Genomic DNA, 27,056 nt, shown 5'->3' on the forward strand with positions numbered 1-27,056 from the left:
TTCCATAACACCACTTTTTCTGAAGGCTTCACAGCTTGGATAACCAATAGTGCTGATATGTCGCGTAATTAATGGGCTCACAGATCTCAGGAAAAAAGCGAACAACTCACTGCTTCTGTCCTGTCTGCCTTTTGCTCCACTGTCCCCTAAATGACATCACTACTGAGTCCATAGATCAAAAGACTTCTCTTACAAATACAAACTTCTGTTGGAATATGCAGATTTTTTTTTTTTTTAAAAAGTCAACATTTACTTAGTATAAAGAGCTCTAAGTTTTAACTAGTAGAATGATCAGCTGGTTTATCTAACCCTGAAAACAGGTCAACTAGTCAGCTAGCTGTTCTATGCGGGTACTTATCTTTCTCTCCCAAGAGAGGTTGGCTGGCAGCAGTCAAAACCAAAGTGGGAACTTAATAAAAATGAAAATTGTGGTAGCAAAAAAACACTTACAAGGTTAATTTGACAGATAGCAAAAATTTGGGAGGTTATAGTGGTTTCTATATATCCACAGTACTGATTAAGAAAACCCCCAAAGACACAGCTGTATTTTGATACACAACCTGACTTGCTTGCATAGGAAACTCTAAAATATCAGTGTATGTACGTCTTCAGACGCTAGAGTTTGAAAATAACACTGACGAAAACTGCATGCACCTCTCACTGAGAAATAGCACGACAAGAAAACCTACAGAAGTTACCATCATGTGTTGGGCGAGCACATAATTGCTCCAAAGATGACATTGTTAATTTTGTTAATTTCTTTTCCTAGAGAATGGCAAAGAATGACAAAGTCAAATCAGTTCTGTTGGCCTATTACGAAAACGGTTGTGCTCCTACCACCGCTTCTTTGATTACCTGTGAATATCTCCATTTCTGGCATTTGGTAGCAATAGGTTGAGGCAAACCTGGCAAAATGTTTTCCAGCTGCTGGAAAATTAATTCCTGCACATCCTCAATGCTGTGTTCCAAGTATGTAACTCCAAATGGGACGGTGGTATGAATCACCAGGGAAGGCCCGATTTCTGATGACTCTGTAGCATAAAAGAAACATAAAGATACATCTAAAATTGGGTAGCATAAAATCATCTTCCAACATGTCAATCCAGATCATAATAATGAGGCAAAATGGAGGAAAACCAGATTCTAATCCTTAATCCATAAATTAGGCTCTTTCTGAAATCCAATATCAACCTTCTCTGAAGAGAAAGAAAGATTCAAGATGAATTTTAGAGAACAAATCGTCAGGTTTTGCTAAAGAACTGGAAAGAAGGATAAGAACATTTAAAATGGATAGCTTTGGTTATAATTAAATTCATTGGCATGGGGGGTCTTCTCTCATACACCAAATTGCAAGCTCTTTAGGGCAGGATCCATTTTTTTATGGTCTTTATCCTTCTTAAATTCTGAGAAGAAAGTAGATGGTCAATAAATACTTATCTCATTCATTTTACGCTTAATGGATCGCAAAGTATTTTGCTAAAATTATACAAATGCCAGATTAAAATATCTTTACCCTTTTCACAAAGAAATGAAGCTTCTCTCTGAAACAGGCTTGTCTTCATCCTGTTGTTCATCTTTTAAACAGCATTAGAAAGAAAAAGTCTGCTTCATTCATAATACTTTCCATTTTTGTTTGTCACTGAATTTTTTGCTATGTTTTCATAATCAAAAATAATGCATGTAAGCTTTGTATCTTTCAGCAGAATAAAGGCCAATCCGAATTTGAGTTGAAAACAGTTTAGGCAACCGAAGCATTAGACAGGAAAATCTAGGAAGGAATGTTCACAAGAGTTTGTTTTTTGTTTAAGTCATGTAAAAGAGAATGTGGAGGGGAAAACAATAGACCTCAAACACAGGAAATATAATATGAAAGTTGTTGTTCCTTCCTGATGGTGGAAAAGAATATGAAAGTGTGTAAGTCACTGACAAGAGTTGGCTAATCTGATTCTGAAAATTCTTTGATATTGTAAAAGGTAATAAATATAATGATCTATTTGAGCTAGGTCTGTACACTTTTACACAGGGAAAAAAGGGTTGGCGTAAGCCCCTTACTTGCTGTAACTATCCACTTAACCTCTTTACATTTCAGGGTTTTTATTTTGGGTTTTGATTTCTTTTTTTTTTGTAGAGACAGAGTCTCAAGTACCACCCTCGGGTAGAGTGCCGTGGCATCACACGGCTCACAGCAACCTCTATTCTTGGGCTTACGTGATTCTCTTGCCTCAGCCTCCGGAGCAGCTGGGACTACAGGCGCCCGCCACAAGCTCAGTGAGTAGGGTGCCGGCCCCATATGCCAAGGGTGGTGGGTTCAAACCCAGCCCCGGCCAAACTGCGATTTCTTTTTTTTTTTTTAATGAAAATAAGGAAGTCTATGGCAGGGGTTTTGAAAAAAACATGAAAAATTTTAAAGATCATTAATTAAATTATTTTTGAAGAAAGTTCAAAGCACAGGAAGTATATTCCTTTTCTCAAGTCTTTTTTTTTTTTTTTTTTTGATCAACATAATTTAAGTGCGCCACAGAAGTTTAGCTACAGGTTCAAGTGTGCTGTGAGATAAAAAAGGGTGAAAAGCACTTGTCTATGGTGTGGATTAAATAAAATAACATAGTGCACATAAAATGCTCAACACAGTTTCTGGCACAGAGGAATTGCTTAATACATGTAAGGTATGGGAACCGTAGCAGTAAGCCAGATACCAGGGAAAAGTTTCCCAGGTGTAGCTCAAATGATAGGTGTGTGCTTTTTTTTTTTTTTTGTAAAATTACTTCTTTTCTCCATTGCACTTGGCACAGGGAACCCTGGTTTACGGAGTTCACAGCAAAACACAAGGAAAGAGAGTCCCAACATGCTGTAAGACTTTCTAAAGTGCAGTGAGTTTTTCCAGACAGTTTCACGTTGGAGGTGAGGAATCTGAATTCTGAATCCGTGCAGTCAATGCAATGGTAAGCCAGACTGTACGCTGCCTTTACCTCACAGTAGCTGGAATAACTTTTTTTGTTTTGAGACAGAGTCTCACCACGTCACCCTTGGTAGGGTGCTGTGGCGTCACAGCTCACAGCAACCCCCAACTCTTGGGCTTAAGTGATTCTCTTGCCTCAGCTTCCCAAGCAGCAGGGACCACAGGTGCCCGCCACAACGCTCAGCTATTTTTTTGTTTCAGTTGTTTAGCTGGCCTGGGCCAGGTTTGAACCCGCCACCCTCGGTGTATGTGGCTGGCTCTGTAACCACTGTGCTATGGCGCAGGCCAGTAGCTGGAAAATAACTTGAAAGAGGAAACAGAGGGGCCTCCTCTTTGAACATTCACTGTGTAACCTGTTGGTGAAGTCTTCACAGACACTGCACAAAGGCAAGGACACAGGCACGTGAAATCACAAGTTCTTCACAGAACCTCTTGCTTATTGCCTCAAGAAGTGTTATTTATGTATCAGTTAATAAATTCAGGAGGACTTGTTCACAGTGAGGGGGTATCAATGCCATTCCTCTCCCACGTGGAACCAGTCTTTCCAGAGACAGAGAACGCTACTGGGTCAGCTGTCTGAAGCAAGAGAGTTGGGGCTCCAAGTTGACTTATGTACGGCAGGCTTCAGAGAAAATGAATGCTTGCTGCATGCTGAGAATTGGGACGTTGCACTGACCCAGCCATTTGTCTAGGGGGAGCTTGTAAAGTCACAAGACCAGTGATGGTGTAATGCCAGTTTTCTCCCATTTACATCGGCCATCTACTTCAAGGAGAGCAATAAAAAATGAAATTTAAGACCTAAAGTGAAACAGTTCTTGCATAACAATGACAACAACCTGGCTACTTGTTTTTATGGGAATTGGACAATTTTTTCTTTTTTAGAATTAAGATTGAACTTTGACTAGCTACAACCTAAAATGTTGTGCCTAGGTCCTCGTGTAGTCTGCCACTGTCCCTGGAGTACTGATGATGAGTTTTAGGGGAAGCTCCCCAACCCCAAATTAAAGGGTATTTTTAGAAGCTAAAGTCTAAAAATACAAAGAGGTATAAACAGCGTTTAAACATGACCAAGGTTTGGAAATAGAGCATTATAAAAAGCCACAAATGTGTTAATAGGATTCAGAGCATAAATTTAGTATAATCATTATTCTTTGGTCACTGAGAAGCTAATAACGATAACTATCTTTATTTTTCTTTTCTTTTTCAGTTTAACAAGAATAGTGCTTTGCTTTTGGCATTTTAAATGTAAAGTTCATAGTAAGTTGACAATTATTTCTGTGCTTTGGGAAATCAATGAATGTGGAGTCAGAAGATAAGCATTTGAACCCCTGCACTCTTAAGAGCCCTGTGGTCTTAGGACAACTTAATCTCTCAGGCTTCACTTTCTTCTGTCATTTAGAAGCAGTTAAGGAGCAACACTACTTACCTTACAAAGTTGTCAGGAGGATTAAATGAGCTAAGCTACATAAAACCTTTCTTCCGATATAAAGTGCTACACAAACTTAAGGCATTCCTAGGTAATATTCTTGTTTTGACCTCTGCGCTGTGGAAAGGGAAGCTTTAGAAATGGATAACAGAGTTGACTTCTCTCAGAGCATTAACATTGAGATTAACATTGGGATGTTATTACATCAATATCCAGGGACAATGGCAGACCTCTCTGGGGTACAGGCACATGTTTGTTTGTTTGTTTGTTTGTTTGTTTAGAATTACTGTGGTAAAATAGACATAATATAAAATTTACCATTTTAACCTATTTTAAAGATACATTTCAGTGTCATTAAAAACATTCAACATTGCTCTGTTAACAATCATCACTATCCATCTCCAGAACTTTTTCAGCTTCCCAAACTGAAATTCCATATCCATTAAACAGCAACTCCCTCTTCTCTCCTCCTGGCCCCTGGCAACCACCATTCTATTTCCCTATGAATTTTGACTACTCCAGGGACCTCATGTAAGTAGACTAATACAGTATTTGTCCTAAGTGACCAGATTATTTCACTTAGCAGAATGTCCGCAAGGTTTGTCTATGTTGTAGCATTTGTCAGAATTTTCTTCCTTTTTAAGGCTAAATGATCTCCTGTTGCATGTATACATTGCGATTTGTTTATCTATTCACCCTTAGATGAACACTTGGGTTGATTCCACCTTTTAGCTACTGTGAATAATGCTTCCATAAAAATTGGTGTACAAATGTCAGTTCTAGTCTCTGTCTTCATTTCTTCTGTGTAGATACCCAGGAGTGAAATTGCTGTATCATATAGTAATTCTATCTTTAATTTTTTGAGGAATAAATCATATCATTTTTTGTAGTGGCTGTACCACTTTTCATTGCCACCAGCAAAGTACAAGGGTTTCAATTTCTCCAAATCCTTGTCAATGCGTTTCTGGTTTTTATTTCTTAAAATAATAGCCAAACTAGTGAGTGTCAAATAGGCACAGTAGTTTGTAGTCCACAATTTGGGGTGGGGGTCTGACATTGAAAGCTGATAATAACGGTAGCAGCCCAGCCAGCAGCCCTATCATCTACTTTTTATAGAATTCTAAGATACAGAAGGGTCAACCCTTAAATACTTAACCACTAAGAGCTATGGAAGTTATTATTTAAACAGAACCTAAGATTTGGTTTGGAATAAAGACTCTAGTTGCCTCATATCCTTGGTCATATCAGTTGTAACAATAAATATTAACAGGTTAAATTGGCTTAGTTAAAGACAAAGGTCATCATAAGAGGCCCAAAAATAACACCCGAATACATTCTGCTTATAATAAAAGATATTTTTAAAACAAACTCTAACTCAGTTGAATGAGAAAATGTTATCTGTATTGATGCTTTAAGACTTGCCAAGTGGCCTCATATACAGTCAGGTGTCACAAGTGTTACGTGTGTTTGAAAAGAATTTTTAGACATTGAACTAACATTTTACAAAAGCTCATTAGAACAATCATACTAATTATATGGTTGTTAATTAACTTAATTCTTACAATCTGTTTTTGTCTGCCTCATCAATTACTGAGAGAAGTGCATCTCCTAATTATGGTAAATTGACCAATCTCTCTTTTGAGTTTTGATAATTTTTGCTTTCTATGAAAGTTATGGTACTAGTTTCCTGATATTTGAACCCCTTCAAAAATATATTGTAAACATCTTTACATCCAAATGTGCATTTTACTTTAAGGTTTATTTTTTGGTTTCTATTCGTCCTTCTTTTCATCATTTCTTTCTGTTTTGAATTAAAAAATATTGCCTTCCTTTATCAAATTTGATCCAAGCATTCCAAATTGTATATAAAATCAGCACATTGTACCCCATAAATGCATTAATGTATATATGATCTATGTGTATATGACTTAATAAAAAAATTGCTTTCTTTTTGATTAAACTATTTTTACCTTTTATTCTATTTCCTCCACTACTAGTTGGGAGTTATAGTTTATTTATATTTTAGGAGACATTCATTTAGGCATCCAGCAGAAGTTTAAAATCAAAAGTTAATCAGTATCTTAATATCCTTCTCCTAAATATTAGAACCTGAGGATGCTTTAATTCTGATTTTATATGTTTTTATTGTTTTGTCTTATACAGTCAATATTTGTTTATATTTATCCACATTATCCTTCTTGGATTTCAGATCCTCCCTCTAGGGTCATTTTCCTCTCCCTTAAATGAAGTTCTATTGGAAGTAAGCTCTCTCTGTCTCCCCCCCCCCACCCCACCCCCACAAACACAAATGCTTTATTTACCCTAATTTGTACAATGTATTTTTATTCAATACTTTTGGCACTTTAAAGATATAATTGCGATATAGGTTAGCTTCTGATGATGCTGTTGAGAAGGCATCGCTTCATTTGACTGCAGGTCCTCTGCAGGTGATATTATATTTGGCCATTTTTATATCTGCCTGCCTTTTAGTTTTCTCTTTGCCTTTCGTGTTCTGCAGTTTTATTCACATATTTTAAGGGTGTGAGGATTTTTTTGTTGTTGTTTGGTTTTTTTTTGACTTCATTGGCCTTTCTGCATCTGAAGTCTCAATTTTGTTATTAATTTTGGAAATCATTCTATTAGTTTTCCAAATATTTTCCTTCTTCCCATTCTCTCTATCCTCCCTCCATGAAACTATAATTAGAGACATGTTAGACATTTTCATTCTATCTTCATATATCTTGATTTGTTTTTAATATTTCCATCTCTATCTCTCTGTGCTAAAGGCTGTGTAATTTTTCTGATTTATCTTTCAGGTTGCCATTTTCCTTGCACTTGTGTTTATTCTGATGTTCAATTTGTCTTTTGAATTTTAAATTTATCTTATTTTTCATTTGCGAAAGTTCTATTTGGCTCTTCTCTAAATCTGTATGATCAAGCTTGATAGTCTCTTTCTCCTTAGGCATACTATCAGTACTCTTTTTTATTTCTTTAAATATATTTAATATAGTTATTTTATATTGTGTACCTGGTTATTCCAAAATATACAGGCTTTACAAGGTTGATTCTGTTTTTGTTGTTCTCATTTTTATTGTTTTGCATAATTATTGCTCATAATGGCATGCTTCCTTGTGTGTTTTGTGAGATATACGTGCAAGTATATACACACATACACCCACACAAGTATATAGATATATTTCTATGGGGAGCTCATGTTCCTAGAAACTTTATATGAGAAACTTTTTGAGGTTTGAATTTAAAGAGTGTATCTTGGGAGATTTGCATTTGTTTCTGCTAGATGCCTTAGGATGACATTGCCCATCGTTACTTTAACTATATTTATACAATATTCTGGCAGAATGAATATAATAGCACCAAATCTGCCTAAGGACAGGTTCATGATTTGACATCTCAGGAAAGACATTTTATTTCTTTTTGGTTTTTCTCTACTTCATTTAAAGACAGGGAAGCATCCCCATTGTCTTCCTTTGCCAGGCAAGATACATCGGATACAGAGAAGTCATGAAAATGAATAATCTCATACTATTCAACATTTTAAAGTTCATTAATTTAACAATTTAAAGTCATGAAAATGAATTAATCTCATACTAATGAACTTTTAAATCTTAAAAGAAAAAAGATAATTTTTCTTGAAAACAAAACTTATCAAAATGGCATCAATTGAAAATAAAATGAATATAAAAAAAACCCAAAAGAAATTGGAAACAGTCAATACGTTATTTTAAAAGAAAAGACTTCAGTATCTGGATGCATTACTTGTGATTTCTTTCAAATTGTCAAGCTGGTATGTCAACTGTAGACATACACATCACATTTACAAATATAAACACATATTCTAAACTACAGACATTCTTCTAAATGATTATAAAGAGAAAATTCATGAATAAAATGTTCACAAACCATATTTATTTAAAAAATTCATCAACAGTTTCCAATAATTAATCTACTATATTATATTAATTAGTACAGTTAGGTAAAACAGGATTATGTCAATAAAGAGTAGAACCTGCATAGTTGATCACTATTTAGTTAAATAGACCTAATTTTCACAGACTGGACATGCACCACATGTACATATCAGTATAGGAGGCCTAGTTTCTATGTTGACCACCTCCATATGTTCACCAGTTTGTTACGGTCCTTTGAGGGGTCAACTTACAGAGGTTCTACTGTATATTTAAAAGGCATCCATTAATAAGTTAACATCAATTCATGGGAAAAAAGGAGACAAAGTGACTTCTTCAAAGACAAAATGAGAAAAAGTGACTTCTTCAAAACAAGAGAATATTCTTTTTAAGCTAATGCTTTGTATTGTATTTTACAATGAAATACTATAGATGTTCACAATAAAATGAGAAAGAAACTAAGATTCTTGGTAACAGCAATAGTATTTAACATTATTCTAGTTGGTGCAATACAATAAAAAAAATGGGGAAAAAAGCTTTATAATTATTAGGAAGGAGGAAAAATGATATGATTAAAATAATAGTTAATCACATTAATGTTAATCAAATTAAAAATTTTTCATATTAAATTGATTTCTCTATAAAGTTAGTGATAACTAGCAAGAAAAATAATTCTTCATTAATGCAATAAGATTCTTTGGAATCTGATAAAATAATTCTAAAGAATAAATACAACAATGAGAATATTTAAATTGTTTTTCAGGCTCAGCACCTGTAGCTCTGTGGTTAGGGGGTCAGCCGCATACACCAACGCTGGTGGGTTCGAACCCAGCCCGGGCCTGCCAAACAACAATGACAACTACAACCAAAAAAATAGCGGGGAATTGTGGCAGGTGCCAGTAGTCTCAGCTACTTGGGAGGCTGAGGCAAGAGAATCACTTAAGCCCGAGTTTGAGGCTGCTGTGAGCTGTGATGCCATAGCACTCTACCAAGGGCAACATAGTGAGACTCTGTCTCAAAAAAAAAAAAAAAAATTTTTAAATTGTTTTTCAAAATGAGAGGAGACTTGCTTTATCATGTATTTAAATACATTATAAAGTTATATTAATTAAAATTGCCTGGCACTGTTTGATGATAATATTCAATGAATCAGAATAGTTAGACTAGTTATCTCTGAAAAAATTCTTAAGCCATATTAAATATTTAGCATAGGACAACCGAAAATAAATCAATGGGGAATTAATGTATTTTTAACATTGCCTAGTAAGTTGGACATATAGAAAATAATTAATTTAATTATTTCCACTTTTGAGCCAAATTTCTCACCATCTTTGATTTCCTATCTTGGTAACCACATGAGGAATGTACATTTTTAGGTCAAACAGCATCTCTGCTTCCATATTTCCTTTTACAAGTTTATACTATAAGTTCAAACTCACTGGGATAGCCTTCTTCACATGCAAAATACATTAGAGACCATTTCCTTCTGATAAATTTTATTTTTGGCAGTATCTATCATGGGACAGAAGTTGAGTTCCCCAAAGGCCAGCTCTAAATTCTGACAGGGAAGGAGAGGACTAAAGAAACTTAAAGATTGGCTAACCTTGTAGTTGCATACCAAGAGCAACAAGAAATAAGTGAAAATGTTTCTTTAATAGGTGGCTCAATCAAATGAGCATGTTGGTGTCTAGTGCAGTGTATGGTGCCATGAGACGCATGATTGAGGCCTTTCAGGAGTTTCCATCCTAGCAGAGCAGATGAAACACATACAAAATAATTAGAAAACCATTACCTGCTAAATGGTACAGTATTGACAGTGTGTGCAAATAAAGTTCAGAAAACAGATTCATGTGAAGAAAAGTGGACAAGGAGCTAAGGGCCACACAGCTTGAGAGGTGGTGGTCAGCTCTCCTTAAACCTGGCAGTGAGGGTTGGTGGAAAGTTTGCCTCTCCCATCTCCACATGGGACAGGCTCAACTATACTTGCTCTCAAGCCATGAGAGCTCTTGTCACAATTTAGGTTTTTCATATGGCTCTGAGGCCAGTAGCACCTGTAAAGCCAGGTAAGCCAATCACATCAGTAAGTTCCAAAAATATCTGTATCTACATTGACCAGGAGAGGAGAGAGGGAAAGGAGAAAGGCGGGGAGGGGATAGGGAGCTGTGAGGGAAGATGCATGTTCCTGACGTCTCTCTCTCCCCTTCCTTGGCTTTCCAGCACAGCCAAGGTGAACATACATAGAGCTCCCTGCCACGTGGCATTCTGCCTCCCTGGCAGCATATCTGCTGTTCTGTGCGTGTACCACTGGCTCCAAATCAGCAACTAGGCCTCACTTTTCAGAGGGACAACCTGTGGGTTTTATTTGTTCTTAAAAAATCTCAAGCCTGATTCTTATACTTAGAGATTATAGAAGCCAAAATTCAGCTACGAGGGCCCTAACTCACCAAATATTCTGGGCAATTTCATTACCTCCAACATTATCTACTACAGGCACTTTTGTAGTAGAAAACTGTGAGCAATAAATTTATGTTGTTCACAAATTATCCAATCTAAGCATAATTGGACTAAGATAATTCATGTATCTTTGCCACATTTTTTGTGAAACTATCTCTAGGATAAATTCCTAGAAACAGAATTGCTGAGTCAAAGGGAAAGCATATTAAAATTATTTTAGATATAGCTAAATGGCCTCAATAGTACAAAGGCTGTCCAGAAAGCATCCACACACGTATGTCTCTATTTTTCGTATTATATGGCTGGATACTTTCCAGACAGCCCTTGTATATGAAAGCTCTTATTTCCCCATATTCTTCCCAACACTGGGTAATTTTTGTTAACTGCTAGATTAAAAGGTATCTTGGCCGGGCGTGGTGGCTCATGCCTATAATCCTAGCACTCTGGGAGGCTGAAGTTGGTGGACTGTTTGAGCTCAGGAGTTCCAGACCAGCCTGGGCCAGAGCGAAACACTGTCTCTGAAAATAGCAGGGCACTGTGGTAGGCACCTGTAGTCGCAGCTACTCAGGAGGCTGAGGTAAGGGAATCACCTGAGCCCAAGAGTTTGGGGTTGCTGTGACCTGTGACGCCATAGCACTGTACTGAGGGTGACAAACTAAGACTGTCTCAAAAAGAAAAAAGTATTTTATTATTAGTTTTCAGTTACTCATGTAAGTAGTATTTTCCATACAAATCCAATTTGTATACTCTTTCCTAGAGATCTTTTTCTTGTCCTACAGAAAAAAATAGTGCTAATGTCAGGATTACCGTGCAGATTAAATCCAGCTAAAGTGAGAAGTTCAGGGTTTGGCGCATGGTACGTGCTCATCAAGTGCTGCCTGGAACACCAACCTATCAAGCTTGACTCACATCTTTTCAAAGGGTTGGAGTTACTGGGGGTTTATTGTACTTCACTTCATTGGGGGATATCTGAATCTCAGAAAATGATGTGTATTGTAGGCAAGTGTTCCCCTGACCCATAGTATTTATTGCATTGTACTTTGTCTATTTTCTTGTCTGTCTTTCCCTCTAGAATCTACATCAAAAGGAACCTGAATTTGTAGGATCTTGTTTTACATTTCTTCTTCTTCTTTTTTTGAAATCATGACCTCATTGAGTTAAAAGCATTTCAGCCAAGTCCAAGGCTGAAAACATCCAATCTCTTTTTAAAAAATCAGCAAGCAGTTTTTCCTCTTCAAGTTCATTAAGTTCATATTTCTTGTCCCAGAAGGATAAAACTGCAACCTTGCTAATCATAAACTGAGCATATTTAGTTAATTAATTAGCAAATGATTAATGTGAGATACCACCTTGGTAAAAATTTTAACAATTTATATTAAAATAAAATCTTCTCAATCATCTTCATATTCTCTCTAACATTTATTTAAAATATCTATTTCTTTATAATTGTTTTTATCACATTTAGCAGTGGATCTGATTTACAAACTTAAACCACAAGCTTCCATAGTCAAGAATATAGCCAGGCAGGGCGGCAATTGTGGCTCAGTGAGTAGGGCACTAGCCCCATATACTGAGGGTGGCGCGTTCAAATCTGGACCCAGCCAAACTGCAACAAAAAATAGCTGGGCATTGTGGCGAGTAACTGTGGTCTCAGCTACTCAGGAGGCTGAGGCAAGAGAATTGCCTAAGCCCAAGAGCTGGAGGTTGCTGTGAGCTGTGACGTCTACCGAGGACGACAAAATGAGACTCCGTCTCTAACAAAAAAAAAAAAAAAAATACAGCCAGCCGTAGTGGCCCATGCCTGTAACCTTAGCACTTTGGGAGGCTGAGGCTGAGGCTGGAGCATCACTTGAGCTCAGGAGTTCAAGGTAGCAGTAAGTTGATTGTGTAACATGGCACACTAGCTTGGATGACAGAGCGAGAGTCTGCCTCTAAAAAAAGAAGCTGAAAACAAAAAAATACAGTGGAAGCCTCGTACACTGACCCTTTTGAATTGAGCTTTCTTTTTTTTTGTACTATTTTTTATTAATATTAAATCATAGCTGTGTACATTAATGCGATCATGGGGCACCATACACTGGTTTTATAAACTGTTTGACACATTTTCATCACACTGGTTAACATAGCCTTCCTGGCATTTTCTTAGTTATTGTGTTAAGACATTTATATTCTACATTTACTAAGTTTCACATGTACCCTTGTAAGATGCACTGCAGGTGTAATCCCACCAATCACCCTCCCTCTGCCCATCCTCCCCTCTCCCTCTCCTCCCTCTCCCTTCCCCCTATTCTTAGGTTATAACTGGGTTATAGCTTTCATGTGAAAGCCATAAATTAGTTTCATAGTAGGGCTGAGTACATTGGATACTTTTTCTTCCATTCTTGAGATACTTTACTAAGAAGAATATGAGCTTTCTTTTCTTATACATTTCAAATGCCCCACCTGAGCTATTTCTAAATGTAGGCCAGAATTTGATATTCCTTACTAAAGGTGGTTAAAACTTACCTCATTAGGTATAACATTTCATCAGGCAAAACTATACTTAATAAAAATAGGAAGCCAGTAGAATACAGGGTAATGCACATTAAATTTGTTCTTAATAACTTCGTCTTGGGTTTGGAAGTACAAGAGAGGTTGAGCAGCAATCCCTTACTGCCAACCAAAGTCTCATTATGGGTTGATTTTTAGCACTAAATAGAAAGTGTGACTTGAAAAAGTCAGTTCTTCATAAAGTTAGGATGATTGTTATTCAGTGTTTTGTTCTTTCATTATTAAAGTTTAGAAATTTAATTTTAATTTTACATTTCGAGCACTAGCTATCTCAGGGTTTGGAAATGGTAAGCAATCAATATTTGTTGAAGTGGAGGAGCAGATGAATGAATGAAGTATCAGTTCTGTTCCCAGCACCTGAGGAACATGGGTAGAGAGAGCAAGCTTTCTTCCAGCTATTGAATAAACAGAATGGAGTCAACAGTTCTAGACAAAGCCGTGGCACATTTAGATTCTGACAGCATTGAATTCTCGCAGCTGAATGACTATAGCTCTAGTTCCATATGTGACCCCAAGAAACTTTTCTATCATTGAGTTAGAAATACTAGCTTAAAACAAAACAAAAAAAAAACAACTAACACATCAATTAGTTTCTTCTCTTCTGGATTTTGACTTGTTTATGCTAAACTAGTGGGTACTAACAGATCTGTGAATGTATGCATTTGCTATTTTAAATAAAGGCTAGAAAGGGAAGTTTTAAAACTAATACACACGTATGTTTGTAATCCTTGTTATCCCGAGCTATATATATTTAGATTTCTTATGTTTAACAAGATGCACAGACATCCTCTAAACAACTCCATGTAAGATAACCATTCTGATAAGCATTTAGTTAAACATAAACAAGTGTGTAAAACCCCACATGATGAATTGGAAATAAAATAAGAACTCCCCTAAAGTTCATACTTCCAATTTCAGATGTTTCCCCTTAGCTCTAGCACAAGTAAATGTATACAAATCTAGGAAATAATCTGCCAGTAAACAATGGAAAATTGTTCACAGAAGAGTGTGTTCTGCCTTCTCCAGCCAGCTGAGAAAGTAAATGATAGCATTCACCAGTAACCCAAACTACCTGAGTAATAAAAATGGTGTCAATTTCTGCAATACCAGTGGGTGCTGGATAGAGGCCTTGGGACAGGAAAAGAAGGTAGGAATAGGAACTGGGCAGAGTCAGTAGGGACAATTTCCTACTCATCAGAGGGACATCCCCAACCCCTGATAGTGGAAGAGATGTAAGACCAAAGGGTTGAGATAAATCTTCAAATTAGCTAAGATTATTACATAATCAGTTGAGACGGCTGACTTATGCAGGGGTGAGAGATGACAGGCAGGGCTGTGTCTGGAAGTCAGGTCAGGGAGTGCTCCCTGTTTTAGGGAGGAAAAAACACACATTGCCCACTCGAATTCATTTCTGTATTTCTATTCATACTGTACTGGCTTTGGGTCTCCTGAAGGGGCTCAAAATAGTTCACAAACGGTGAAGTTCTTCTGTCTGATGATGTACGTAATAGATACAAGAAATCCAGTGCCTCTTTGAGAATGGCATGTGGTCGTGCAGCTAAATTTTTGTTTTTTGACTGAAAAAAAGAATACTATTTCTTGTCTTCATAGGTTAGAAATCCAGGCATGGCTTAACCAGGTTCAATCACTTCAAGAGTCCGGAGTTGTCTCAAGACTCAACTAGAGAAACTCCCTGTCTGTGCTCGCCAGCATGACTGTGGGCTGTAGCTAAATGTCAACCTCCAGGCTGGTCAGGTGTTTATATGAGAGAATGTCCGCCTGGTAGATATCACCTGTTCAGCCACTCACTGGGTCTTTGGTGGCAATAGTACCCAAATTTTGTTTTTGGGGGATCACCCCTTCTTGACTTTCAGCCCTGGTAAATGTGGGCTAGGTTAAACTGGTATGTTAAGCTATTTCTCCTGGTCACAGTGATTGGTTTGGCAATGAGTACATAACTAAAGATGGGACAGGCTGGGCATGACAGCGCTATGAGGCAGGAGGCTCCCTTGAGCACAGGAGTTTGAGGTTGTAGTGAGTTATGATTACACCACTTAACTCCAGTCTGGGTGAAAGAGCAGGACACTCTCTCTGAAATAAAATTAAATTATATTAAGGTAGGCCAGTCAGGTCAATGAGATTTGATTCCAGGATTAATGTTGTGCTTGTGTGGAAATAGGCCTGTTTTTTTTTTTTTTTTTCTCCATAATACTTGGCACTGAAATGTTTGGTACTACCTGGTGTCATCATGAATGAACCTGATCCAGCAGAAGGTACAGTCAAGAAATCAACAGAATCAGGCCAGGCCAGACGTGGTGGTTCATGCCTGTAATCCTAGCACTCTGGGAGTGGTGGATTGCCTGAGCTCAGAGTTTCAATCCAGCCAGGCACTATCTCTAAAACATAGCCAGGCATTGTGGCAGCTGCCTGTAGTCCCAGTTACCAGGGAGGCTGAGGCAAGAAGATGGCTTCGAGCCCAAGAGTTTGAGGTTGCTGTGAGCTATGACACCATTGCACTCTACCAAACATGAAAAAGTAAGACTCTGGGAAAAAAAAAAGAGAAATTAAAGTGTTCATGATGTTAACTTAATCTATCCAGATTCACTTATAGCTTTATTCCTGGATTTTTTTAGGAATAATATCAATAAATAATTCCTCCTCTTTTTTTTTCTTTTCTTTTTCCTTTTTTTGCTTAAGCCATCTAAGTTGAGTTTAATGCCACCTGTAACCTAAACTATCCTAAATGTATGAAGCCTCTGGTACTATGTCTTAAATAGGTGTACTCATGCATGATGGACTCAAACTCCTGGCCTCAAGGGATCCTCCCACCTTGGCTTCCCAAAGTTCTGGGATTACAGGTGTAAGCCACCATGCCTGGCCTTATTGTAATTTGAGGAGGGGGTGATGCAAGGATGGGGTGATGCAAGGCTGTGAGACAGACTTCTACTTTTTCTGACACTCAGATATATACATTGTACAATGACAGCTCAGGACTCATATTTCTGTGTTAATGGAGTCTTAGATAACACTTTGTCCCTACTCTCCAGGACTTGAGACTTCTTTGACTTAAGACTTCTTTAACTATTTCAATCACATCTGACTACTGAGTTGAAAATTCTGATTATTTTTAAATAATTCTAACCTTACAGAGACAGAAATTTCTTGAAGGTTTTCACTGTGGCAAATCAAAGAGGCAAGATTTCCAGGCTCCATTAGTATAGGTAAACTCTTGCAGAGCTATAGAATTCCTGCTGTGGGGTGTTCAGCAAGTTCTAAGCCAGGGAAGTTTTCCATTTGAGGAAGAACTCACGTTAGCATACATCCCACTCCATCATTCCTGAGGCTCCTGCCTTTATTTCCATGGTCAGAAAGCAGATGTGGCTTTGTGAGACAGACCTGGTCTCGAGAGGAATACTTTCAGGCAAGTTATGTAAGTAAGGAGGGTAAACCTCAGAGACTCATTTCAAATTAAAGGATCATTTCTTCCTTCTTTGATGGAGCAGATGTATTGCAGAATTTATAACTGTTCCTTTAAAATAAATATATATATATTTATATTCCTACATATATTTTTATATGTAGAACTCAAGGAATGGTAATAACCAATTAGGATTATTGGACACAAGATAAGACAATGTCTCATGATACTGCTAATTTGCTTCCATAACTATTCCTTTGCGTAGACTTAAAAATATATACCCTTAAGAAATTTTCAGGAGCAAAATAACAGAATAAAAAAGGACATCAGATTAAACATTGTTGAAATTTTGCTTACAGGGAATGCTAACTATTTATTATTATGCAGAAATAGACTTTAATACAAGGCCTGACAATTTAAGTTCAAGAGCTCACTCTAGAGAAGGTGTCGCAAACCTCAATGCTGAATAACATTACAGTCACCTTTGATGTACTCCCCCTGGGAAACTATGCACTGATACCAGCAATGAGTCTACCCTTCAATGCAATTTTGAAACTCTTTTTCTCCAATGGCTATCAGAGCTATTGTCCTATGTGGCCTGACAATTAAGTTCACAAACTTGCTACTGTACTGGCAGTAAAGCTGGAGCCATGTGACCAGTTTTGGCCAGTGGATGGCAAGGGGAGGTGTTAGATCAAGGTCATGGTTATTAAAAGCTCTTGTGCCTGCTCCATTTCCTGCTTGCCTCCATGCTGACCATCAGGGTGTGTGTTCCAGATAACAGAGCTACAGAATGAAGTAGAGCTGTCCAACCTGCCACAGTGTGTCCACCATGAGTGCCCTGGTAGCATTAAGATTTCAGGGTATGCCTATTCATTATCCTGACTGGTAAATAATTCTTATTTCAAGTATAGAATTTTCAAAATGATATTCCTTGGGAACGAATGGACTTGAAGAAAAGCATATTTCAGATCTGAGATCCTTAAAATTACTATCTTTGGTTTTCCTCTCTTGGGTTTTGATAAGATATCAGTAATTCATTATTCATTTAACAAACATTTCATTGCAGAACTGATTGCATGTCAAGCACTGTGTCAGGTGCCAGAGACATAAAGATGAGCAAGGCATATTTAACCTCTTCACTCATGAATGTGAGTGACGGAGAAATAGACATCAAGCAACAACAGCAACAAAAATCACATGAATCAATACCTAGTACCCAAAATTAAAATATGGAGTGCTATAGAAGAGCACACTAAGAGAATCTAATTAAATTGGGAATTCAGGAATGGCATCTGTGGAACTTAAATTGAGATCGTTTAGGTAGTGAGAACAGAATGAACAACTGTCTTGAGATGGGAAAAAGTATGGTAGGAAAGAAAGGTGTGGCTGGAAAGCTGAGGAAGCTAAGCAGTGAAAAGACTGAGAAAGGCATATGCTGGATCAGGGGTTGGCAAATGACCTATGGTCTCTGAGCCAAATCTGGCCTGCTACTTGTGCTTGTAAATGAAGTTTTATTGGGACACAGTCATGCCTACGCGACTATATAATGTCTATTGCTTATGTTACATCAGTAGATTTGAGCAGTTGCAACAAGCTGCATGGTTTACAAAGCCTAAAGCGTCTGGCCTTTATGTATATACATATGACACTTACTGCATCATTCAGAACCTAGAAGGCCAGGTTAAGGATTTGAGATTGAATCCAACGTGCAAAGGGAAGGCATTAAAGGGCTTTGAACAGCAAAGCGAGTGTCATGAACAGATGCGTGCTCTAAGAAGACCATTCTGATTATGAGAAGAATAAACTGGAAAGGGGCAAGGCCAGAGGAGATCAGATAATGTCTGGGAAGTGGAGAGAAGGGAATTCAAGGTCGATCTGGGAAGTGAAATCAGTATGACTTGGTTACAGGCTGGATACTGGGGTGAAGGGGAAGAAGAAACCAAGGAGAATTCCTGATTTTAGCCCGAAAGAGCTGGGAGATTGGCGGCTCAAAAGCTGTTCAAAGCCAGCACTAAACATGTTGAGTTTCATCTTAACATGGTGTTAATGTGCCTAACGACAACAACAAAGGAGTAAAACAACTCTCACAAGTATGTTCTGAATTCTACTTTCTTTTGGGGGCTGCAATAATCTTTTCTCTATCTTCCTTGCATTAATTCTTTTAAAAATTCTGGAGAGTCTATCCATTTAAAGAAAAGATCATATGTAATGGGACTGCATATATTTCAGGATCTGCTTGAGACAAGTTTTTTCTTTGGCTAAGACCTCCCAAGTTTTATGAAAACATCTATTTATCCTGGGACACGAGGAGATTTTCAGCTCCTTGCAGCTTTTATTTGCACTGCCAAAAGGAAAAGCAGGTTTCAAAGGCCTTTAATTGAAAGGTCCCTGAACAGAGGATTTGTCCTAACTCACACTTGGTTTTCCAGGCTCCTGTAGGAGTTCTCCTTCCATGATGTCTAAAAAAGCCCTGGTTTTCGATGATGACAGTCCACTAAAATGCTCCGCTTTCCCAATACTCACCAGCATGTGCAGCCACCCCTTATTATGCATATTGTTTTGGCCTACTCAGCACTGTGCCCTATATGAAATTTTGTGTGCTAAGTGGTATTATGATTGGATGAATTTCCCGAATTGGGCAAGGTTTTCCCCTTGAGCCAGCATACTGGTTTGCCTCTAACAATATCACTTTATCGTTATAGTTGTGTAATTGGGTTCAGTTTTAGATTTGTAGCTGTTCAAAATAATTCTGTGGATGGGCGAAATGTATCTGTGGGCTGGAGGATTTGACCTCAAGTTTTGCCCTAGTTAAATGGATTCATTAAAGTTTTCTTTTTTTTTTTTTGGCCTGATGTTATAAAACGTTAAATTTGAAAAACTGATTGTAATCAGATGGTAAGGTTTTTATTTATGATAGTGTCAAAATATTCCTAACCCCTTTTGTAGAGGAAATCCACTGATTTTCTGCAGACATTCTTATCTCCTTTCCTAAAAGATGAATAAAATTTCCTGTAATATTTTGACAGAAAAAAAAAGATGGAATCTGAGTATTTGGGCAAAAATTCTTAAATCAAAGAAACGCTACTCCTTCCTATATTGTTAGTGAATCCTGACAAATTCCTATTATGAATACAGTAAAAAAGGATCAAATGGACATTTTATTTTTAATAAAAAATAGTAGATTAGGCTCAATTGATCTCAAAGTTCTAAAATGTCTTTCCTGACTCCATTAGATAATAGAGAAATGTAACAACAACAACAGAGAAATCATAGGTAAATTTATAATAGAAATATTTCCGTGAAGAAAACTGTACTTTAAATTCAAGGACACTTCATTTTTACAAACATGAATTTGGAATATTTTACATTGAAGAATTCCCCTATTCCCACAGATCAGTTATAAATATTCATGGAATTTCAATAGATTCTTTTCAGATTCCGATGTTTAATATTCATTCATATTATGCAGGGAATTCAATGTCCTGTACGGTACATGTGGATTCTTCTCATTATATAAATGAACACATACGTGGAGGCTATAGAGGAAATGATCATTAAAAATAGCAGGGCCCACACATAATCATAGAGCCCATATCACAGCCTTCTCAGCTCACTTAATAAGAAGAAAGTCACTGGTAATAAGCCAAAGGGCTCTTTATGCTGAATTGACTCAATAATGTCACATTTGGGCAAAAAGATGGACTGATGATTCTGGACAGAGTTAAAAACGCTAACTGATGTAAAGTATTTATGAAACACAATAAAGTGATTCCTGTGGTGAGAGTGTGCAGTCAAGATTTTGAAACCTTGTTTGAATGAGGCTCAGCCTTTTGATTTGCCGATGACTTCACAGTTCCTTAGTCTTCTCAGATATTATATAGTGTAAATTTTTCTGAAAAATTTTTATTCAAAGAGTGATTTGAGTTTCCATAAAAAGCAAAAGTAATTTGCATCTAACTTAACTATTTTCTAGGTTTCTTGTCCATATACAAGATGCTTTTTAGCCACTCTAATGGATATTTTTAATCAATGATAGTTTTAAACCTATACACTATTGCCATTTCCTTCTCTTATCTTTCTCCAAATGAAAAGTTTGTGTGACTGATAAACTTAAACCATAAAATAATTTGTTATGTGACAACAACTATACAGATAGCATTTAACTATTTACCCATTCTGCGCCAGGCATGGCCCTAGGAGTTTTGGATATAGTGTCTCATCCAATCTTATAATATTTCTGGGAGACATTATATTTGTAGTACAGGCAAGTAGGGGAAGCTCAAGAAAGATTAAGTAAGTTACTCATCATCACAGAGTTACTAGGTTGAATTACATGAAAATGCTGGTGTTGGACAATTTTTAATCTATATAGACAGCAATATCATAGGGTTCAACCTAACTCTAAGTATTGAGTTATAGCATGAAACTAGGTCTTTGTGATTCCAAAGTCCACTGTAACTATGTTGAACAACACTGGTAACTTTTGACCCCCCATGATAATAACCAGATCACAATTGTATAATAAAGAATTCATCACTCACTAAGCATGGAGTATTATGAACTCATCATCTATCTCAAGATTCCTATGCAAGATATGATTTCATTTCAATATCATCTTGATATAAAAAAGACATACTTGCTAAACTGAGTCAGAGAAATGGCACATTTGCAGAGCTATCACATATTATCCTAAGTTAAATATCTCACCTGGAACACAGTTGTTCTTTAAGTACTAAAAAAGGAAAATATTTTGCAAAGAGAACAGTGGGTTTCCTTGAAGTGTAACCTTGGAAATTAAGGTCTGTGTTACAGTGCCTTCATTCAAAGCTAATGTATATTCTTTCTCAGAGACTGTGATAAAATTGTTACTGAGAACACTAGTACCCTCTTTCAGGTCTTACTGACTATACTATGTAGTCAAGCATTCCCAATCTTCTAGGCATGGTAGAGTATATCCAAAGAGAGGTTTGCAATCATTCTAACTGTCAAGAACTCACATGCTTTTCAATGGCTTCCCAGTTCAGCATGTAACTGGAGAGCTCATTCATTTTATCTGATTTATAGGGCAGCGGTAACAGAGACCTAAATTAGAGATATCTTAGATATAAACAATATGTTGATTAACCATTACTTTTCCTCGCCTTCTAAGTGGGTGACCAGTACTGCAGTATTAATTCTCAATGTTATTTCAGGACCAGGGAAGGACATCTCAGAGTTGCATAAAGAATAACTGGCTCAGCAAATATTTATTGAGCCAAGAAGACACACTCCTCTCATGCCATGAGGTCCGTATCTGTCTCTTATTTTCAATCTTGATCAAGATGACAGGGATCAATGGCTGTATACCACGTATGATGGATTGTAGCATGTACTCTCACAAAAGAAGACAGCTTCTAATTTGGGGGAAAGCAGCAGGTTCTGCAGTTAGCCCGTATCAATTCTTTAGCCCATGAGTCATTTAAATGGATCTGAGGAGGAATCTTGACAGTGAGGGAAGTCTCGAAATCTTTTCTAAGGGAGCTCTAGGCAAAGGAAAGTTCTCATCTCTTTGGGCTAGTGTCGTTATGGTCCAAGATAAAAATGAAGCACGAGGAAGACTTGTCAAATTCTCATCCAGCTCAAGTCTTTACTGTTTCCCAGGACCTGAGGCTCACAAGCTGTCTGAGATTTACGCAGTTTTACGATATTGTTCTCAACTTGCAAAGGTTTTGAGATGCCTCCAGCCTCCAGAATGATGAAAGCCAGGCACTTGTCTGGAAAGCAGAGCAGCTCATATTATTTTGAGTCCTGGCTTATAACCCAGAGTGTTGACAGCCTCACTTCAGACCACAGTAAGGACTTAACTTCAAGATCCTTCAAAACAGCACAGTCCCACAGAGACAGCTTTTCTTCCAATTTCCTTTTCTGAGCACACTGACATGGTTGCAGGTATTATGGAAACAGCAAGTTGAGGTTTTTTTATATTTGAGGTTGTGAGGATGAGGAGTTCTGCCTTAATTCAAAATAAGGCTCTCAAACAGATGTGAAGACTGCCATTTAGACAACAGATAAAGTTTTATGAAGTTTAAACCAACCTAAAGGAACCTTACAGATCCTATCTAACTTCATCTCAGATATTCCAAAAAGTGCCTGGACTGTCTGGATTTATACACCAACACCCCAATAAGAGGCAATCATGGCTATAAAGCAATTGCTTATATCAGAACCACACCGGGGTTGTAAGGAGTTGTAGAGGGTCACCAAGTAAGTATATAGCAAACAAGTTCAAAATCTACACATTAATCCCCAGGTCAAGTCAGAGCTCATCATCAGATCTCATCATCTAGATTTCTGCTTTCTTTTTCTTTGTTCTTCCCCCTCCCCCCTTGCCTCGTGTCTGAATGAGGCATGTCCTTCCCTGGTTCTCTGAGATGTCCTTCCCTGGTCCTGAAATGACATTGAGAATTAATACTGCAGCACTGGTCACCCACTGAACAGGCAAGGAAAAGTAATGGTTAGTGAATATATTGATGATGTCTAAGACATCTACCATCTAAGTATCTGATCACTGCCCTTAAAAGACATCCTTTGATGCCTGAAATTTTCTCCTCAATTAGGCAGCATAAGTTAGCTCTTCCTCTTCCTACTTCCAAACTGGTACTTAATCGTTCTAGGTACTCAGAAGACAAAAGAACAATCCTGTTAAAGGGATGTAATTATAAATAGTAAATGTTAGCTGTTATCACATTTTTCACAGTGGTTTCTTCATTAGAGTGTAGTTTCACACCCATTCTTGACTTTCCTTAGTGGGAAGTTCAGATGACCGAGCCCATTCCCACCTGTGCATCTTGACGATTATCTCCTCCTCCTTACGTGGCCCCACCCCACTTCCTTACAAAGCCAACAGACAGTGGTTTTCTCCTTGTTCTTTCTTTTTAATAGGCAGCAGTGACAGTGGGCTCTGTCAGTGTTCTCTCTCATCTACGACCTGTAGATTTCAAATCTGTGCATTTCTTTATTATGAACAGTCATCTGATTATCCGCCCTGCCTACTCCCCCATGACAGTGAAAAGAAACTACTCTCAGTCACAACATATTTGCCTGTTATGTTCTGGACCAATTCTCGGCCAACCTGAAGGTCTTTTGTAAATCTCAGCCTTACAGCCACAAGTTTTGGCCAATTTCAGAGGGCAGGGTAGGCAGAACACAAAGGGTGTTAAGTTGACACAAGAAAGGACTCAGGGTATTTAATGCTTAATATTTACTGCTTAGTGTGGATGCTGTAGAGATCTGTAATTGGAATTGTTTATAGCTAGGGAAATGCCACGCAGCTGTAGACTCTAGACTTTACCTTTTTGCTCACTGCTTCTTAGTTATTTCATGACTTAATTGCATTTATTGAACTTTTTGGCATTCTCCAGGAAAAAGTTAAATATTCTGAGCTCCGATTCATTAAAGTTCCATAGCCCTTATCTTTCCTTATCTAAGAAAAGGAGATTACTGGGATCATGTTGACAAAAGATCTTACGTGTTCTTTAAAAACTCATCATAGTGTCACCAGGAGACATGACTCTCCTGGTTTTGATCACAGGCATGAGTTAACATTTTCTATATTGTCTAGATCAGTGTGCATCCCTTTATAGTCATGAGAATTCTTACTTGACAGCAAGTTAACTACAGACACTCATTTCTCCTGTTTCCTTCAGAATTTCCCATTTGAGAAGGCTTTCACGAGGCTGAGGACTGCGGAGTCCTTAGTTCTTAGCACAATTCCTGGCACACAGAAAGCATTCAATACATATTTGTACATATTTTATCTAGTGAATAAATTGGGAATGGAAAATATATCAATCAAATATTATTTGGAATTCACTTTTGCTGAAGGAAAATTCCATAGAAGTACATTCCAGAGATATTTTTAAAGTTTATTTTTGATGTGTATATTTGGCTGATTTTCCACTTTCTTTCCATCTCCTGTATTGTTAAGTTCCTTGGCAGGTAGGAGGACAAGTATTATCTTAGAAGTAAATCTTTCCCATTAAGGACAGCTTGACAGGGAAACCAGAGGCTGAAAGGGATCTATTGCGTGATTTTACTTTGTGTGCAAATGTTCTCCTCACAAAATGAGCTGAGTTATTTCACTCTCTAAAGAAGGCCTACTTTTGGTTTTAAAAGTGGGAAATAATATATAAAATAAGACTAATTTATAACCTAAGTGTATTAATTTAAATTATAAATATTTATTTTTTGTATCTGTGCACACATAATTTATATAAGAACACACACATATATGTACATTATATATATGTATTATGTATATATTTTCTTTTTCTTCCTAAGAGGATATTCATAAATATTGGTACTTGAAGCTAAGTCTAGTTCCTCTTGGAATTTAGTCCCTGCGTCTAAGAAAACATTGGTTCTGGTTGTGGCCTTCTGCACATATTATATATTCCTGATATCTGACAAATGACTATGCCTTCACCTTAGTCTAGCTGGAATCACTTCTTTATCCTCCTCAAGACTTAATAATGGACTATATTTTGTGATCTCAACACTGCCAGTCCTCAGCTACCTTCTTGCTGTCTTCCCTGGACAAAACATCAATGTTCCCCTTGATTAGCTAAGTATGTGTATTCTAGTGTTAATTCTTGATTCAGTCAAACACTCCAAATAAAGAGAGGGTGTGGGGTAGTGTTAGTAGCATAAAGAAACATCTCTTACTGGCCTACTTAAATATGAATATCAGTAAAATGCAGTAAAGTGACATTATATGGGCATTCATGTTGTAAGTTCAACTAGACACAGTAGTGAATTCAACTAGACACACTTAGTGGTACTTTGGCCCCCAGATAGAGAGGAAAAAATAGTTTAAATGCAAATTAGTTAGATTTTATATTAGGGAATGCCATTACTGGAAGCCTCAGATAATTTAAAACTGGCATAATTAATGATTAATTTTCTAAGCCTCAGATAATTTAAAATTGGCATAATTAATGATTAATTTTCCATACTACTGATGAAGGAAGGCAGATATTCTTTGTAAGCTAACCTGGCACCACCATAGGCTGTAGCAAAAACATGGTTTCCAATTTACTTAGCCCTCTAGTTTTAAAATTGTGTGATTGTTGACAGAAAATTTTTACAGATAATCCATTATCCATTATTTCAAATTCTGCCAATCACATGAGAATTTATTAATATCTTATGTTGTACTTTTAAAACTTACATAATTTTACAAATAACTATTGTACTATGGTATGGGTGCCTTCCCTCACCATTCCACTCCATTTGTATAGCAGATTCATTCTAGTAAGAAATACGATTCTGCTATTTCTTTCCATCTTGTGTGCCTGTCATAGTAGATAATATCAATGCCCTATAAATGCAAACAAAGTATTTAATCTGACTTCTCCCAAAAAAACTAAAATAAATTGAATGCTGAAAAAATGGTTGTACTGAATTTAATGAAAGTTGTTATGTCATTCTCCAAAATGTCATGAAGTTTTAAGGAACTTCAAAAGTAATTTTGAACACATATGACTCTTACCGTTATGTGCTAACTTTAGAACTTTACCTGCCACATATGATGTGACTTTACTTGAAGATAATAACCATTATTGATTGCCAACTTGGTATTTATTACTTCCTTCTTTCTTTCTAACAAAACCCTCTTTTTAAATACTTCTCACATGACTAAAGGGAAGATGACCCTAATGCTAGTTCCAAGTGTAGATTTTGATTTCTCTGGACTTACCACACTGTTCCCACCCACTTCGCCAGTTTTGGACTGGGTGAGTAACCCAATTCTGGCCTATGACAGAGTCAGGGATAACACCACTTCTTCCTAAGCATGTTATTGGGTTTCACTGTGACTCTAACAGCTATTGCCATCTTGCTATCAGTCCTCTGAGGATACAAACATCAACAGCAGAAGAGAGCAGAGAAAAATGAACCTTAGATCCTTGAAGATATTGCTCAGTTCTTAAATCAATCAACCCTGAATCCTTCCCTCATGTTTTCTTAGATAATGTATTAGTTAGTTCAGGCTACCAAGACAAAATACTATATAGACTGGGTGGCTTAAACAATAGAAATTTCTCATAGTTGGAGAGGTTGAGAAGTCCAAGATCAAGGTGCTGGTGGGTTTGGTTCCTAATGAGGGCTCTCCTTCTGGCTTGCAGACAGCTACCTTCTTGATATGTCCTCACGTGGTTTTTCCTTGGCATGTATGAGCCAGGATAGAGAGAACAAGTTCCCTCTCTTGCTCTTCTTATATAGCCATCAATCCTACAGGGTTAGAATCCTAACTTTATCACCCCATTTAATCTTAATTACCTC

The 27,056-nt window shown here is 37.2% G+C and overlaps 1 protein-coding gene across 5 annotated transcripts in view; it reads right to left on the reverse strand.

Annotated features, from left to right (window-relative positions):
• The window catches only part of RNLS (renalase, FAD dependent amine oxidase), a 282,593-nt gene that overhangs the window by 37,214 nt on the left and 218,323 nt on the right, over nucleotides 1–27,056 (reverse strand). For 3 of the 5 annotated variants that reach the window (XM_053585266.1, XM_053585264.1, XM_053585263.1), the window contains exon 6: nucleotides 856–1,031. In XM_053585266.1, the coding sequence (XP_053441241.1) occupies nucleotides 856–1,031 (176 nt within the window). The remainder of the gene's footprint in view (nucleotides 1–855; nucleotides 1,032–27,056) is intronic. The other 2 variants (XM_053585267.1, XM_053585265.1) reach the window with 1 other exon arrangement.

The sequence above is a fragment of the Nycticebus coucang genome, chromosome 3 (genome assembly GCF_027406575.1).
Source record: "Nycticebus coucang isolate mNycCou1 chromosome 3, mNycCou1.pri, whole genome shotgun sequence".
In the NCBI taxonomy this organism is placed as follows: Eukaryota; Metazoa; Chordata; class Mammalia; order Primates; family Lorisidae; genus Nycticebus; species Nycticebus coucang.